This window comes from Lissotriton helveticus, chromosome 8 (assembly GCF_964261635.1).
Source record: "Lissotriton helveticus chromosome 8, aLisHel1.1, whole genome shotgun sequence".
NCBI lineage: Eukaryota > Metazoa > Chordata > Amphibia > Caudata > Salamandridae > Lissotriton > Lissotriton helveticus.
The window spans coordinates 537,295,498-537,314,008 of NC_136069.1; the positions used below are offsets into that span (position 1 = coordinate 537,295,498).

The 18,511-nt window shown below is 46.4% G+C and overlaps 1 protein-coding gene across 2 annotated transcripts in view; it reads left to right on the top strand.

Annotated features, from left to right (window-relative positions):
* Positions 1-18,511, top strand: part of TDRD3 (tudor domain containing 3) — an 860,519-nt gene that overhangs the window by 703,673 nt on the left and 138,335 nt on the right. For both annotated transcript variants that reach the window (XM_078657412.1, XM_078657411.1), the window contains exon 12: positions 8,677-8,802. In XM_078657412.1, the coding sequence (XP_078513538.1) occupies positions 8,677-8,802 (126 nt within the window). The remainder of the gene's footprint in view (positions 1-8,676; positions 8,803-18,511) is intronic.

The following is an 18,511-nucleotide window of genomic DNA, read 5'->3' on the forward strand; positions in this document are numbered from 1 at the left end:
GCCAAAAGATTTTATCAGCAAGATCAGGGGGCGGAGGTAGAGATTGAATAAGATGGGGCTGATGGCCGACCCCTGTGGTACGCCCTTTTCAACCCTCCTGATGTCAGATTTAAAGGGTGGCAGGGCCACCATCTGGTGCCTGTGATCGAGGTACGACACCAGCCACTTCAGGGCCAGGCCAGAGACTCCAACCTCCGCCAATCTCCTGATCAAGATTGCATGGCTGACCGTATCGAATGCGGCCGACATGTCGAGCAGCACTAAAAAGGCTGATCGTGGGTAGTTTGAAAGCCACTGCCAGGTGGGCCGGGAGGGGGGAAGCTGGGGAGGGGGGTCGAGTATTAATGTTTTATGTTTCTTTTTTAATCGCAAAGCGCCGAAAGTCAGACTTAATTATCTCTGTTTTCATTTCAGTTGCAAGGTATGCATTCATGTGGTTCTCTAGCCGGATTGTACTTGACTGCCCTTTCATGTCTATCCACTTGGTTGTGAAAATGTCGAGTGTGGTGGGCGCCCCTCACAATGTGCCCACAGGTTTTCGCATATTCTTTACACGTGAACTGTGGCCGGGAGACGTTGTGGCTCAGCGGTTAGAGGAGGCAGTCCCTGATGCAGAGGGCAGACCCGGGACCAGGGTTCAATCCCCGACGCGGCAGGGTCTTGAGCTCAAAATGTCCACGGACTCGATAATTCTCGCCTTGGTGCCTACTCGAATCGTGGGTTCACACTCTGCAACTCTGGGCAATAGCTTGCTTAATCTCCACTACGGCCCCACCGCGATGGGATGCCTGGTCTTCACCTTGGGGATGCCCAGTAGGGGTAATCTCGCAGGGAAAGGGCAGGACGGGTTCCCAAAGCAAGCGCCTTGAGACCTTACGGTGAAAAGGCGCTATATAAGAACGTACGATTTATGATTTACTCAGATAGAAACGTCATTGTCCACTCTGAAGTGGAATGTAAACGGTATGGGGGACAAAATAAAGCGTGGGGTTATGTTGCAATAGCTTAAGAGACATGCACCCGATCTTATATTGATGCAAGAAACCCACCTAGTGGGTAATAAGTGCAAGTCCCTTACACTGCGGGGGTACAAGTTGCTGGTCCATGCGGGGTTTACCTCGGGCTCGAGGGGTACTGGTATTCTTGTTTGAAAAAGCCTTGCACTCTCTCCCACCCACACATGAGCGGATCCTCAGGGAAGGTTTGCAGTTCTGGAGGCCAGTTGGGAAGGGAGGCCGCTTACTGTGGTCTTGGTATATCTTCCCCCCACATTGGGCAGGGAGGCGCTTGCTGACTTAAGGAAAATTCGGTAGATCTCCTCATAGGCAATCTAAATCCGGGAGGGGACTTTAACATGACTATGGACAACCTTAGAGACAGGCATCCCCGATGCCGCCCAATACGCAGATGGAGAGGTTCGCCCGAGCCATGGGCCTGGCAGACATGTGGCGTGCCCTACAGCCAGACCTGACTCACTATACCTACTACTCTAACGCACACAAGAGCATGTTCTGCATCGACTACTTCCTAACACATTTAGCAGATATTGGACATTTTAGACACCCACGTGGTCTGCCAAGAGGTACTTCGGATCATTCTCCAGTGTGGATTGAGCTTACCTATCTCAATGCAAGGCATCGTAACACAATTGTCCTCAATCCCTGGTTGCTTAAAATTCCAGACATAAAAGAGGCGAGGCGTGGCACTTAAAATTGCATATGTTAGGCAACAGAATCAGCAACTTTCCCAGCTGGAGAGTGAACTCCTGCGATTGGAGGAACTAAAAGCCTCCTCACTCAGTGAGGATATGGCACATCAATTAACTGTTAAACAGCTAGAATACAAAGCCCTGGCGGGGGAGAAGACGCGGGCTAGATTACTCCAATCGCAACATAGGGTCTATGAGATGGGAGACAGGGCAGGGAAAATGTTAGCCTGGCTAGAGAAAGGGGAACAAGGGGAACGCTGAGTACCCCGACTGACCGTCGACAGGATGGAACAGATCTCAGATCCGCAAGACATCGCGGAAGCATTTGCTGATCATCTAGAAAATGTCTGTACCCCCTCAACTAAATATATGGCCGAGGACTCCCGACAGCTGTGGGCGGACATACGCCTACCTACCCAGAGTAAGATACGAACGTCATGGAGGAAGATCTGACTGATGACAAAATCTGCAAAGTCTTAAATAGCATCCAGTCAGGGAAGGCAATGGGGCCCAATGGTGTCCCAATTGAATTTCTTAAGTCCATGGCCCAACGGGTCGCGCCCCACCTTAAAGACATGTATTATGAAAGTCTTGAGAAAGGGGTTCTACCGGTCAACCAACGTCTAGCTTCTATTGTTGTCATTCGAAAGCCAGGTAAGCCCGCTGACAGTTGCGGATCCTATCATCCGATTTCGCTAATTAATGTCGAGGCAAAGGTGCTGGCAAACTCCTGGCTTCTCGCTTTTTGTCAATAATCCCTTCGTTGGTCTATGCGGACCAATCCAGGTTCATGCCAGGGAGGAATACAGCTCTAAACATTTGCCGCATTCACAATGTGTTTGGGCGCCAAACCTATATAGAGGAAGATGCAGAATTGCTCTCTTTGGATGCTTCCTTGGCCTTTGACTCTATGGAATAGCCCTATCTTTTCGAGGTGCTGGGACGCCTGGGGTTTGGCCTGAAGTTTCTAGGGTGGATTAGGCTTCTTTACACGGATTTGCAGGGTCAGGTAAAGGTCAATAACCGCATGTCCAGAGTATTCCCGTTAGGTAGAGGCACCCAACAGGGATGCCCTTTATCTCCCCTAATTCTTGAACCAATGGCATCCTGGGTGATAAGAGACATCTTAATCAGAGGTCTGAAATGGGTGGTAGGGCACGAAGATAGGATTTCGCTATATGCGGATGATATCCTGATATATCTAGCGTCTGCGTATATTTCAATACATAGACTGTTGAATACTTTCATAAATTTCAGAAAATACTCAGGATATGCCATCAACTGGACCAAATCGGTGCTGTTTGTCCTCCGGGTTCTGGTCCCCAGGCTTCCTCAGAGATGTGAGATTGAAATAGCCCCTGATGGATTCCGATATTTAGGGATCTATGTTACACCGGATCCCCAACTCTTTTATGACAAAAATCTAGCCGTCCCCCTAGACAGGCTGCATAATGATTTTAAATACTGGAGATCTTTGCCACTTTTCTGCTAGGCAGAGCTGCCCTGTTTCAAATGCTGGCACTCCTGTGTTTATTGTATATCCTTCTAAAATTTTCATATAAGGTTCCTGACTCGTACTTTAAAAATATTGAAACTGAGGTCTGCTTGCTGTTATGGGACGGGGGAGCACCTTGTATACCTTTGCACAAATTGACTAGAGGGTGGTATGATGGGGAAATTGCTCTCCCGGGTATAAGACTTTATTACGGGGCCCTCACAATTAGTGGCTATAAATCATTGGCTGTACTGTTCTCCGATAGACCCTGCATATATGCTGGACAAGTACCAGATGGGAAGAGAGGGGTGCTTAGGAGCTCTATATACAAAAGTCCGAAAAGGGAGGTACGTGGGCCTTACTGCGCAGACGGTCGTCATTTGGCATCAGGTAACTAAACGTCTGGTTTGGACCGCGTTGTTGACCCAGGCCACGCCCTTATGGTCTACTCAAAAACTCTGGCTCCTGTGTTATCAACCAGGCTTTGGTAAATATGACACAATTGGAATATCCACCATAGCCCATTTAGTGAAGAAGGGCAAACTCCTTACATTTAGTGAACTACAACAAAAATATGACTTAGCTCAGGGGGAGATATTTCGTTATCTACAGATCCGCCTCGCACTCACAACAGCACTTCCAGTCCTGGATACCCTACCGGAATCATCCCCTTTAGAGGACCGGCTGCTCTCTGAACCCATTCCAGATTAAGCCATATCACGGACGTATCGCAAACTCTAACAATTTGAACGATCCCGTTCAGACCCTGTGAGACAGGTGGCAAGCAGATCTAGGGCAAATTGAGGACGAGGACTGGCAGGCAGCACTGATGTCTCCAAGGGAAGCAGCTATCACTCTTCGCTTTTGACTGATCCAATTAAAAATCCTTCACAGAACGTATCTCACGGGGGTGACCGTAACAAAAATGGGAACCAGACAGAGTGCTCTATGTCCGCCCGGCTGTCATCAAGAGGCAACCTTTTATCACACTATATGGGACTGTCCACTCCTGCGCCATATATGGGAAGGGGCGACGACACATTTGTAAGATGACACTGGGAAACAGATAACACTCACACCATTGCTGAGGCTTCTTAATATTTGGGAAGCTACTGATCTCACAGAAGTGGAACAGCAATTAGCCACGCTGGGGTACACGCTAGTTAAGAGAGCGATAGCAATGAAATGGGGGGCAGCGGAATGACCGTCGACTAGGACGTGGGCGGCTGAAATGGATAAATGCAGCATTGGAGAAGTGTGGCTCAGTGGTTAGAGGCGGCAGACCCAGAATCTGAGATCGACCGTGGACCAGGGTTCGATTCCCCGCCTCGGCGGGTCTCGGGCTCATAAATTCCACGGTCTCGACAATTCTCGCTCCGGTGCCTACTCGACTCACGGGGTCACACTCTGCGACTCTGGGCAATAGCTTGCTTAATCTCCACATCGGCCCCTCGTGGCGGGATGCCTGGCTTTCACCTTGTGGATACCCTGCCGGGGTTTCTCACAGGGGAATACCAGGACGGGTTCCCTAAGCAAGCGCGGAGATGCCCCAGGGTAAGTCCTGCGCTATATAAGTTTCATACATTTACATTTACATTGCCGAAAAGGAAGTGTATAAATCTAGAGGGTGCCCTAAGAAATGGGATAAAAAATGTGGTGGGTGGAATGGGGACTTAGGAGACATATGTATATCCCCAACTGTCGAAATGGCAATGTCAAGGCGCTCTAGCCGTCTATCCGGATTGTTGGATTAATTGATTGTACAATGTTTCCCCACAGCTACATGATGTAACATTTTTTAAAGAGATGCATACTAATGGAGACACGCCGGTGCGCGTAACCATGCGCTTTATAAATTTCCTAAATAAATAAATGATTTGTGATTCTTTGAAGTTAAAATCAATTAAAAAATATATATATTAAAAAAGAAATGCTGTCAAAACTGTGATGGCAGGATCCAGAATAAATGTTGTGTGGTGCTGCTTAGCTCTGGTTTTTGCAGGAAGCAGTTGCTTGATGATAATCATAAATGAACTCATGATGCAACTATTAATATCTCAGATTCTCAAACTAGGGATGTTATTTCAAATAGAAGAAGCACAAGAGTGCGTAAAAGACCAGTATATCTTGATGAATATGTCAGTGAGTAACATTTCAACTTCTGTTCATGTTTTAAATATTGTTTTCTTAGAAGTTTAATTCTGCCTTCGTTTCTGTTGTTTTCATTTTATGTTAAAGGAGGTTGAAATGTGGTGTCTCTCTGTGGTGCTGCTCTTAATTGCATTAAGTTCCATACTGGGACTTCTCATCGAAGGTTATAAGAATTAGAATGTAAGCAGTATTGACAGTTGCTCGGTAGTAGGATAGCTGAGGTGTTTAATAAATAGTACTTGTAGGAGAGTAGGGTCTGCAATCCTATGATCACCCAGATTTTTGCTTTTTGCTTCACTGGTTTACGACTTTCCCTGGCTGTGGGCCTGCTAATCAGACCCACAGCCTAGCTGTTCTCTCTATTCCAAATTGTACCCAGGTACTGAATTGGCACTGGGCCCTCTCCAAGTCCCTGTACCCAGGGCAGAGGTGCACCCAGAAGTCTCCCAGGGGCTGCAGCATGTATTATGCCACCCCTGGGCTGACTAACTAAACAGACACAACTGGCTGCTTGACAGCTGGGGGCAAGGTGGTGTAATCACCCTTTGCTTTAGATATAGTATACCTATATCTAAACCGAAAATGGGCACACAGATCTCCTATCAGTCACTCCTATGGCAGGCCTTAACAATCCTGAAGGCAGAGTGCTTGGAATCGTGTGAGATGGTGTTCTGGCATGAGCTGAGCCTGTCTGCGGCTTTCGCGATCTATCCCTTAGCCGTTTCCATGATAGCGTCAGACCATATACTCTTAAGTGCCTTATAATCCTCGCGGTTATGGTAACTTTGGTCTGACATTATCTAAACATGTCGTGTAAGGTGTCATACGCTTTGGAATACTACCCCCTCGCCAGTTCTGGCGACGGGGGTAGCATTCCACCCCTCTAGAGGGAGAAGACATGTTGGTAGCCTGTAACCCCGGTTAAAGTTGAACATAGCCTCAGCTCCACAAAATGGATGCTGCCACCGAGACACAAGTCTGACCTCCTGCTGCTGGGAGTCCTTCCAGCGAGGAGTGCTTGGACAAAGGGTTTCCTGTCAGGGGCGGTGCCAGCACCATCCCAGACAGGGTTTTGTGTATCCCAGGTAGGCAGGGCTATAGAGGAAGGTGACTGCAAGTGGCACCCCGGTGCTAACTGTGCATATGCCGGCTCAAACCAGTTCCTGGGGCACACCAGCCCCTGAGCTGGGGAGAGACCGGACAAAGGAGAGGGGTGTAACCACCCCCCTCCTAGTCCCACCCATAGGGCAGGACTTAGTCGCGTGCCAGCCCCTTTTCTCAGGATAAAGGTAGGAGCAGGCCCCCTTCCAAATTAGATCATCTTTGAATCCTGAAACTACTTTCCACGAAAGGAACTCAAGACTTCTTCCCAAGATTTCTCCCTTGTGACTAAGGAGTAGTCACCCTGCAGCAGCAGGCACCATCCAAGCATCGCGGTTTGCTGTAAGTCTCTCCTCCGGATCAAGACTGCCCAGCTCGACGAGAACCGGCTTCCCTGGCACCTCTGACCTCTACCTGCATCATCAGCCCAGCTGAGATTCGTGGGTGTGACGAGACCTCGGGGGACCGGCCATCTTCAAGACTGCACGACGCTTGCCCAGCACGACCACCGAGTGACCCTTGCCTAAGTGCTTTGGGGTTTGAGAAGCCCCGACCCTGAGCAGCTCCAGCACCGAAGTCCAGCCCCCTTGCATCCACGAGATCTGCGTGGGGCCCTTCTGCTCTTTGCTGCTCACCGCGTTGTCCAGGTCACTTGCCCGTTGTCTAGTGGCCCTTCTGACGACGAACCACGACGACAACACCGCTGGTCTGGTTGCTCCAGACTGGCCCTTGCTCCCCTCCAACAGAGGAGCACCCCGGACCCTCCTGGTCCACTCCAGACGCCATTTTGAGTCCACCACGTGGGCTTGCATTTGCCAAGAGTTGTTGCCCCAATCCTGGGTCCAGCGACGTCGACAGCAGATACCACCGTGGGACAGCTCGCCCCTCCATCCTGGTCGCCGACAACGCCTCCTGGTCCGAGAGACTGCAGAGCCCAGCGTCGCCCACTCACCTGGTCGAGGTGACTTCGTCCGGTGCCATCCTGGTGCCCATCTAATCACTGGCTAGTGATTCAGAACTTGGTCCCCTCTGCTTACAGGTCTCCTTCATCGATCCAGGCTTGGATCACATCGAACATCTTCACTGGTCGCCTGCCAGCAACTTCTTCTTTCAGGCTCCATAGACTGCAACGAGGATCCCCGACGTCTTTTCAGACCTATGCAGCCGCAGCCCCTGGGCTAGGTAACCTGAGCATTTCGGTGCTCCAGCATCGCTTAACTATCTAAGTGTCCAGATCCCTTGTCGTTTCAGCTCTACCTAGTCGGGTTCGCCCGAAAACACTAACTTTGCTTTTACTAGCCTCCATAGACTTTTTCCCGCCTTACGCGTGAGAGTTCCCACTCTGCACACGACGTCCCTAGGCCTCCTGCTTGTAATCTGAAGGTTCAGTAGAATAGTCCTAGCGATCCTAAAGCCTATGAGAATAGTTACTTACCTGCTAGTAATTCGCATTCCACTTTTGTAGTATATGGTTTTTCGTGCCCCTCGGGCATTTGTGTAAATTGTGCGACTTTAAGTATTTCTTTAAGAGTATTGTTGTGTGCTTAGCTCCCTGTCTCATAAAGAGCCAGGGTAGTCTTGTTATAAATAAATATACTTTATTTTTCATAACAACTTGTGTGGTGTCCTTTCACTTGGTGTTCAAGGGGTATATGTGATGGTAAAACAGCTGGCTTAACACGCCCTCTAGAGTTTAGCCTTAGACTGCTCGTATCCATGCTACTAGGATAGCTGGTCTATCAGGTTGACTTACAACCAATCATCAATAAGGGTTATTTGGACTGATACAAAGTGCTCACTAGAATAGTGAACATTATAGATCAGGCCAACTTCTCACACTACTTAACAGTTGAGATGTTTCCAGTTATTGCATTGGGCCACCACTTCACAATTTTGATTAGATTTGACGTTATTTTTCTAATAAGATTTGAGATTTTTATTGTTTGGTGTTTTATCATTTTACTCTTTTGGGATTGCATACATACTTTGCACATTGTCCTACGTTAAGCCTGTCTTCTCTGTTCAATAGATTCCAGGAGGTTCTGCGTAGGATAATTAGGATTGCACCTGAGCCACTGCTAGCATGATTTGAAAGAGAATGATTGCATTCATTTTCAAAGAATGATTGTCATATAATGTACAATTACATTTTCAAAGTCAATAGAACTCAATGGAGTAGTTTTACATTTAAGTGACTTTCTTACTTTTGTTTTTTTCTAAGTTTTATAAGGCTGTAATTGATGGACTTCACTCTTCTGGGTCAACTGCAGTTGTGAAGTTCAGTGACTATGGGAACTATGAAGAGGTGCTTCTTACCAACATCAAGCCCATTCAAGCAGAAGCATGGGTACGTGGTCCAAAATTGTCTTAGAAAATAAAATGATATGCTACATTCACTTAATTCAGTTTAGGAAGGTTTCTGGATTGTAAAACTGTGCCAAGATGAAAGAAAGCTGGATCTCTTCAAGAATGAAAAAAATAATATTGATCCTCCGAATTAACAAACCTATTGTACACTGTATGGTTCTTATTTTAACTGTATGATCAAATAAATTGTACTTTTGCGAATACCTTGTTTCCTCGAATTATAAAATATGTAAATTGTCTTTTGGCCTTGCGATTTTCTAATTTGCCTACTGCTGAAAATTGACAAATATTTTAATAAAAACCATGAAACTGTGAGCTTTCCCAGCCACTCAAATTAAAGGCAGGTAATTCTTTTCTTTTAAATATATGATACTTGGACTACGTTGACACTCCTGTTGTGGTGTCTTTATATAAAGTAACTATAATCATGGTTCAGTTACTTTCACCTTATTGGAAATTCACATATTTACCTTAAATTAGGCATGTATACACGCTTAAAATACACTTTCTGCCTTTCCCAACTACCCAACTGCCTCTGGACAGCTTCTCCGAGAGCGAGTGAGAGTGTTTATTCACTATTGCAATGGTCCCACCCACTGGACATACATCACTAATCATCCCTGCCCAGTTTATTTTCTCTCTGCCATAATACACTGATTGATTTTTCCTTCTACCCCCCTTTCTGAAACATGTTTTTTCTTTCGGTTTTTGACTTTGGTTATTGGTGTAATTTTTAAATGGTCTCCGTCTTCCATGTATGCCTTCGAAGGCAATGTTCAAACAATGTATAAAGTGTGGTTGTTTTTTCTTGGTGACTGGTCTTCACTGGCTTGCAGGACGTGCTTGGCAAATTTGTATCTGGTATGTTTCTGTCTTCTTTTTGGGAAAATGGAGCTGAATTCTCTTAGGATGGAGTCCTGTCCTTGTTGCAGGTAAGACTGGTATTACAGGATACTTTTAACATTGTGAAAGGACATTGGCACTTTTAAGTAAGAAGGATTTAGGATCTCACACAATACCAATTTTTACAGCGCCTATCAATAAGGGTGTGAGGTCACCACCCTCATTTTTGAACCCGCAGCTGCCAATTTAGAAGGTAAACTCTCCAAGAATATGTATCTGAAAGTGCCCCTGATGAGAAAGCTTTTAGGGCCTCACTGAAAGTTTGGCAGGCAAGGCACTCTGCCACAAACTGCCACATTAGGAACACCTGCTGGTGGAAACCTTGCACCCATGTACTTGGTATCGGCAATGTAAGTACCTCAGACAGCCTTCCATGTTAAGAACAGACTTACTAAGTTACTGCCTTTTTTTGGGACCATTGAGAAAAGCTTGGCAGAAAAAAAGACCAAGCATTGGCATAACCAATCGGTCTCTCCTTTGGGACCTTATAAGTATTTAGCCATGCAGCACATTATCCTGGGTGCTACAACATCTACTGTTGTTTAACGTGGAAGCTTTGACACTATTAGGCAGGTTATAGCACTGTACTGTGAATCACTTATTTAAAGTTATTTTTTTTTTACAACTGGTAGTTTGAACTCACATATTTGGAAGTGCTTTCATACGCGATAATAAAGAAAAGCGTTGGCAAAGCCAATCGATTTGCACCTATGCAATTGCTATTGGTATTTCCAATGTCTTTTAGCCGTGTTGTATAGCGAGTTGTCTGCTGCTTGGCATTGCTAAAAGTTAGTTGTGTGGCATAGAGGAGAGTAGCTTAGAGGAAATTGGAACAGAGCAGCATGAAGTTGAGTGGTGTAGAGTGGAATGGAGTGGCATAGAGCAGAGTGGCGTAGATTAGACTGGATAAAGTGGTGTGGCATAAAGTGGCTTTGAGTGGAGTAATGTAGAGTGGCGTATAGCAGAGTGGCATTGTGAGTAGTGAAATTCCAACTGCTTGCTCTCTAGTGAATGGTCCCCTGTAGGCAATTGTGCTCTCTCAACTCTCATTCTATCCTTGGCCTCTGAAAACGCCAAGACCCAAGTGAACATGGTGTCAGTGTCTTCTTTGCTGCACAGTACATTCTTCTCTTGGGAACTGACATTTAGCAGTGCCAGATCACCCCAGCTAAACTGCACTGTATGCAGTCCTGCTTCCCTTGGATTCATCACTTTTCATCAACTGAGCCAAAAGAAGCCACAAGACCAGAAGAAACCAATGTATTGTATGGGTTTGTTTATATTCATGGCTGTTAATGGATCACCAGCAACACATCTTTGTAATGAGAAACCAGAGATGAAAGAGTTCTGAAATGCATGTCTTGTTACTATGAACAGGCAAGTGCATTAATATAATACTAATACAGAACCTGGATCTAGCGAGCATCAGATTAAAGTGGCAAGAGGCCATATGAAGGTCATGGTACATAGACCACGCTTTATTTGTGTACACTCTTGCTTAACCAATTGCAAAGCCAGCAACAGAATATTGCCTGCAACTATCCATGCCAGTCTTGTTGACTTCGAATTGTGAAGGCAGGAATCAACATTGATAAAGCCACGCCTAACCGAAGAAAGTTGGGTTGTTAATAATGTAGTCACAAAACCATTGTGCGGCGGGGCAGCGAGAAGTTACTTTTAGTGCTGCGGGGATGGCAGAATCCTGCTGCTTTTTAGGACATATGGGCCCTGGTACACAGGGCACAGCATAGTTTCATTAGGGCAGCAAGCTGTGTGCAAAGTAGAGAAGTACAGCGCTGAGCGTGACATTAGGCAAACAGGCAGGGTGAAGAGAACCCAAGAGTACAAGTTTGAAAAAAGTCATATTATGGGCATGTTGAAGGTAAGTGAGAAAACTCACGTTGGTGGATAGTGCAAGGGCTGAGAGTAGCTGAAATAATAGGTACTGTTTGTGACATATTTGTTGGTCCCCTCCTTTGGAAAGATGTGACAAAATCAAATAAACAAGCATTGAAAATGTAATAGTTCACACCTTTGATTAAGTTAAAGCCATTTGCTTTGCTAATGGGTTTGTATAGCAAAGCAAATGGCTTCAACTTAATGAAAGGCGAGACCTATTGCATTTTTAATGCTTGTTTATTAGTGGTGGGTGAAGCACTCGCTTGCACTCGGCGGTAGGTGGTGTGCAATAGGAACTGCCTGTACCCAGTCTAGATATGTTAGCTTATATTAAATAACCAATAAACCAATGCCCTTGAGTCCTCTGTGCAAGCGCTGACCTGAAGGCTGTCAGTTAACACCCTAACATAATAAATACATGGTAGCGCTGGGTTATTAATTATACTAATATTGCCCATGCACAGAGGATACAACTTCTTTTTTGTGTTTAAAAGTAAGCATTAATTACTGTAGCATTGTTTACTACCTAATTCAAGATCGCTCGGCTTCTTACCCTGAAAAGTATGAAAGCGTGGGTTAGCGCTGTATGCATTTAAACGTTTCCATGCACAATAATCCCAGGTCTTTGTTGAAGCTGTATAACCCTCTGAGCTATCTGACCAGGACTGGAACCAATTACCTGTACTTCCCATCTGGAACGTGACATGAAATGAATGAACCTACAGGCCAAAGTTCTAGGGTTCAAATCTGTGACCTGGAAATGATACGTGGTGCTCTGCAGCAGGCACATTGAGCACCTGAGCTATTTTAGTAGTACTGGAAGCTGTGGGCTGCTGCATAACAGACTTCTACAGCTGACCCCCTCACCACTGTGTTAACATACTCGCTGGCACACTTAACCACCCGATAACAGTGTAGCTTAGCCGATTAAACTTCCTACTGTGGAAATCTGAGTGCAACTTGAAGGTCGCATTTCCAAATCTTTACAGCCAGCACAGCGTTCAAGCCGGTCGACTTGGGAAACAAACAGCTATTATTTCTAGTACTACTTAACAGCTTGACTGGGGTAAAATGCATCATGTACAAAAATGTGTAGTGTTTACACCTCCGTATGCATGTATGTTGTCGTGGTTTGTTCTTTTCATTCTGTTCTTGCACTGATAATCGGAAAAGAAAAACTGAACTAACCCCGGCAGTTATCAGAAAACCAAAAGTAAAAATAAAAAAGCCCTCGCCACCCCAGTGCACGTCACATGGAGCTCTGGATCGGACTCACATTACGGGGACAGAGTGTGAGCAAACATAGGCAGCGTGAGGGGAGGAGAGCAGTGCGCCGGAGCCGGCCGGAGCCGTAAATGTGCACTTCACCTGTTCGGGCTGCTCCTTTCCCACTTCCGAACAGAAACTGACGACAATAGGTCTTGCCAAGGTGGGCAGCGCATGCGCTGCGTCGCTAGGCGAGACCTAAAAAACGAATCTGTGAACGTACTCAACAACTCCCATACTTACTGACCTCTCTCTTTCTCACTCACTGTCTCGTTGTAATGCCTGGGGCTGAAGGATGGGCTCAGCCCCCACCATCCTTTCCACCTTCGCTCCCCTCCTGCAATAAAGTTTGGGTCCTGTTTGCCGTTTCTTACCTCCCGAGAACGCAATCCGTTCTGCAGCCACAACCTGCAGCATGCCCGTCCACTCACAGGCTCACTTCCACAGTCAGGGTGTAAATGTCAAACTTCCATGGCCGCAGGGACGCGCATACAACACCGGGAAAAGAAGTCCTCCGGGTTATCCTCATACACAAGGTTACCAGATAGTGCACTGCCCCAGCCGAGGAGGGGGTACAGGTGGGAATGAGGAGGCGGGCACCAGGGAGGAACAAGGCAAAGAGGAGGCGACAGAAGGAAAGGAACATAGCCTGGCACACTTTTGGTATGTTTAACTTTAGAATGGCGTGTCCTCAGTGACAGTTGTGGGGGGGGGGCTCGGAATGCTGTGAGATGGAGGGTTACGTATCGTTCCACAGGAGTGTGCATCCTGCTGGAAGGCTCGGCCTCCTTTCCATATTTTCCTGTTCAAAACTCTCACACATGAGCCGGTTGGTGCATATTCAAAGCCAGGCTTTGTGTGTAAGGGAGCCCTGGGAAGTGCAGAGGGCAGGGACTGCAAGCAGGGCTGCACAGGAGGCCTTTCTGCTCTTCCGGCCCCCAACCTGCCCCAGCAGGGCACATGCCGGGAGGTATCCTGAACTCACACCCCCTCTTTCTTGCCCTGGACATTGGATTGTCACATCCCTCGGACTGGAGAGCTGTGCTTTAAGGATACATATTTTCTACTTGCACACTGCAGAGGCTCTAAGTACTTGAAATACCTCAGAGAGGAAATTTAAGGGTTAGTGTGTGGAGCTACAGAAAGAAAGAAGCACAGGGTTGTTAGGTGGAGCAAACCAAAAAGGTAAGGCCAAATATAAGGCTAGAGACAGAGAGTAGAAAGAAGCAGGCTCTATGAAATGTGACAAGCCTAACCGGAACAAGGTGCACTAATGCTACGAGAGAGACTTGTAAGGTAGAAAGGGCGTGGAAGAAAAAAGAAGGGAAAGATACAATGAAAGAGCCGATTCCCACACCGGATGAACAGAATTATATTGAAAAACAGGACAAGAGACAGGTACTGACTTAGAAAGGAAGGGGGCGCAGGAGTGAAGAGAGGGTCAACGCTGCTTTTTATTGACATAATTACCCTAAAATGAATGTGCCCAGCCATGACCCGTACAGAGGCGAGGGACTGTGTTCCCCAGTGTGGCGCATGCTTAACAGGGGTTAAACAAGGATTGGTTCTGTCGGGTAGAGCACGGGTGATTTAACAATGCTATTAATGGAATCTGAGAAGTACGCCCTCTAACACACACAATTCTAGGACCTAGCATTAAATGAAAATAGGACCCGAGATCAAATGGTTGTACTATGTATTTATCTGAATTTAGTTTATTCAAAAGTTACATGCATTGCGTACACAGACTTTCAAATGGTTGTACTATGTATTTATCTTAATTTAGTTCATTCAAAAGTTACATACATTGCGTACACAGACTGTCAAAGTCAATTTAAGGTGCAGATGAGTGACAATGGTGAATAGTGATCAAGTGGTGACAAAATATATACAGTGGAGAATAATTTCCATATATACATATATATATATTATGGAGGCTGGCTCCAGAAAGGATTCAAGGGCTTTCTGGGCTCTGATTAGAGGTAGGGACAGGCCTGTCGATTCTCTGCTAACATGTAACATCACAGGGGAAGTCTGGTTGGCCCATTTTTCAAAACTCTACTCCAACTCTTTGGGGGCTTTGGGTCCAAGTAGGGGTCCTAGTTATATAGTGCCAGACAATAGCCCTCACCTTGTCCCCACTTTTTCACCTAGGGAGGCTGAAATAGCAATCAGGTCTATCGTCCCCAATAAGGCGGCAGGCCCAGATGGAGTCCCCGGTGACCTGATTCGAAGCAATGTAGAGGTGTGGAGCTTATATATTGCTAAACTCCTGAACGAGGCACTGGAGGGTGGCGGTTTCCCGGATTCTTGGAGGGGTGCGGAAGTTGTCCCCATTTTTAAAAAAGGCTGCAGGGATGACCCTGCTAACTACCGACCCATAAGTCTACTTGATTCCACCCAGAAGGTAGCAGGGAAGGTAGTTTTGGGGAGGATTCTGCAGTGGGCTGAGGAAATGCAGGTTTTGTCTGACTTTCAGGCCGGTTTCAGATCCGGAACTGGCACGATTGAGCAGACATTCCGTTTCCTAATGCTTTATTGGAAAGTGGTCAAACTAGGCAAGGGCAGTCTGTATCTCGCCTTTATCGATTTGCGGACTGCCTTTGACCTGGTTCCACGTAACCAATTGTGGGCTGTACTTGAGGGTATGGGTATGCCCGCGTATTTGTTGGCCTTAACCATCAAGTTCCATGAAAGCAATTTCGCCCAAATCAGATGGGGTATGCAGGGCCAAAAAACCTCTCGTATTCCTGTAGACAGGGGTGTCCGCCAGGGGTGCGTGCTAGCTCCCACTCTGTTTTCACTATATCTAAACGGAGTGGTAGAGCACCTTCTCCAACTACCAGCAGACGCTCCCTCCCTGGCGGGCAGGAAGATACCAACACTCCTGTTCGCAGACGATACCCTGCTGATTTTGAAATCCCCGATGGGCCTCCAAACCTTGTTAACGAGGTTTCAGGGCTTTTGTGACGCAAGGGGCTTGGCTATCAACATCAGTAAAACCAAGTTCCTGGTGTTGAATCCCCCCAGGAAGACAGTTCACCCGCCATTTCTGGACTTAGTACCATTAGAAAGGGTTAGGGAATTTGATTACTTAGGAATCCGACTCTGTGATTCCATGAGTTGGAAGGCGCACCATCAAAAAATCATCTTGACACATAGGAGGGTCACGGGTGCCCTTCTAAAAGAACATCGCGCTTCATCCCTTAAACCTATCGGGGTGGTACTTGATATCTACAAGGCTAAAGCTGTGAGTGCGGCACTGTATGGGGCTGAGTTATGGGGTACCCAGAAATTTGATACTCTATTCCATCTTGAGAACAAGTTTCACAAAGATCTAATGAGGCTCCCCCATAGCTCTCCCACTCTACCCCTACTACTTGATACAGGAACACGATCCATAGCCGATCAGGCCAAGTTACGTCCCCTTCTTCTGTGGGCTCGTATATGGAATGTCCCTGAACTTTCAAGTTATGCGGATGCACTAAGCGAACTCCTCTCAACCCCGGGTTGGTGCAAGATCGGTTGGCTCCTGGGAGTAAAGCGCCTTCTTTGCGAATTAGGCCTGGATGATGCTTGGGCCAATAGATCTTCACCACCCAAACAGTTGCTAAAGAAAATATTCTGGATGTGGGTGGATAATGAGAGAGCGAACCAATCCAATCTGTGTAGATCTGCTGTGGAGTTTTTGGTTACCAAATGCCGTCCTTTAAGAGAACCCTACCTTGATGTGATCTTGAACCCAGCAGACAGGGCGTTGTATTTTAAATTCAGGGTTGGGGTTCTGCCTTTAGGCACAAGGACAGCTAAGTGGAAACCACCTTGGCAAACTATAGAAACTTGCCCTTTTTGTGCGAACAGGGATGAATCCATTCCCCATCTGATGTTCGAATGTCCAGCCTATGCTGCTCCTCGCCGCAGATGGTTGAAACCGCTCTGCTTGAGGCTGGGCACTCGGTCACACTTGGAGGCCCTACAGCTGTTAAGATCAGACCCTCACCCATTGCTTGCTTGTGGCCTGGCAAAATTCTTGGGGTGGGCCTGGAGGATAAGAGCCGCGAGGAGAATGATCCTCCAGTAAGGGTGCCAATTCACACTCTATCGGCCCCGCTGCTTATTGTTGTGTCCCCTTTTCTTTATTTCTTCAAAGTTGATAATTATGTGTTGAATAAATGCTTTTAGATGGATGCTATTTACTAAGTTGTATATTTTATATTGTCCTTTTGAGATCTGTCAGTCCTGATGGCCAAATTGTATAACTGTTCTCATTTTTATATTGATTTTTTACTGTAATGCTTTTATGAAATGAAATATTTCGAAATAAAGCTATACAACAACAACAATATATATATATATATATATATATATATATATATATACAGGTGTTTCTGGTGGCCAGGTACTGGTTTGTATCTAGAGATTCTTATTTCTTTTTTCTTCAGAATTCCAGACAGACATACAGACGGCAGCCGATTGATGGCACCCTCAACCGATTGGTTGTTCAGAATAAAGATATACGGATTTTTGGCCATTGTGCCCTACCTACTCAGGCAAAGCTCTTCGGCCTTGAATACAGGACTGTCATGCATCCCACCCCACACTTCTGTCTTGAGAAAGACCCGCCGCGACCACACACCGAGGCGCCGAAGGGTCGAAACGTCGACGCTTTTCAAAGGCCCAGTACTTTTAGGATTCTGTAGAAAAAAGAAATAAGAATCTCTAGATACAAACCAGTACCTGGCCACCAGAAACACTTGTATATATATGTAGATATGGAAATTATTCTCCACTGTATATATTTTGTCACCACTTGATCACTATTCACCATTGTCACTCATCTGCACCTTAAATTGACTTTAACAGTCTGTGTACGCAATGTATGTAACTTTTGAATTAACTAAATTCAGATAAATACATAGTACAACCATTTGACAGTCTGTGAACGCAATGTATGTAACTTTTGAATGAACTAAATTCAGATAAATACATAGTACAACCATTTGATCTCGGGTCCTATTTTCATTTAATGCTAGGTCCTAGAATTGTGTGTGTTAGAGGGCGTACTTCTCAGATTGCATTAATAGCATTGTTAAATCACCCGCGCTCTACCCGACAGAACCAGTCCTTGTTTAACCATTAACTACCCAGGTTCTTAGGGACACAGGGTTACCCCTTTTTCTTTAATACATGCTTAACAGGGACCAGTCTACATTATTGCTCACCTGGTGCCAAGCTCGTTCCAGTGCAGGGATGGACGCGTGAACTCGGCAGGCATGCAGTGCGCCCATATTAATAAACCAAAGTCCTGAGCAGCAGCGGGAGCTGGCTGACCTGTTTAAAATGTGATCACTGCAGTGGCCCGCCTAGCAGTAAGTCTCTGTATGACACAAACGTGTTGTCTCATTGGGCAAGTTCACACTGACCCTCCTGACGTCAGTGCTGATGCCCCATGAATGGGTTACATTAGAAAACAAGGCACGCAAGCAGCATGCGCGTTGCCATGGGCGTCCGCAGGGAGGGGCAAGGGGGGGCACTTGCCCCCCCCTGGATCGCCGGTCCGTCCGGTGCTGGCCCAGTGACAATGTGTAATTATCACTCAGGCAGCGCACGTTGCTGTAAGG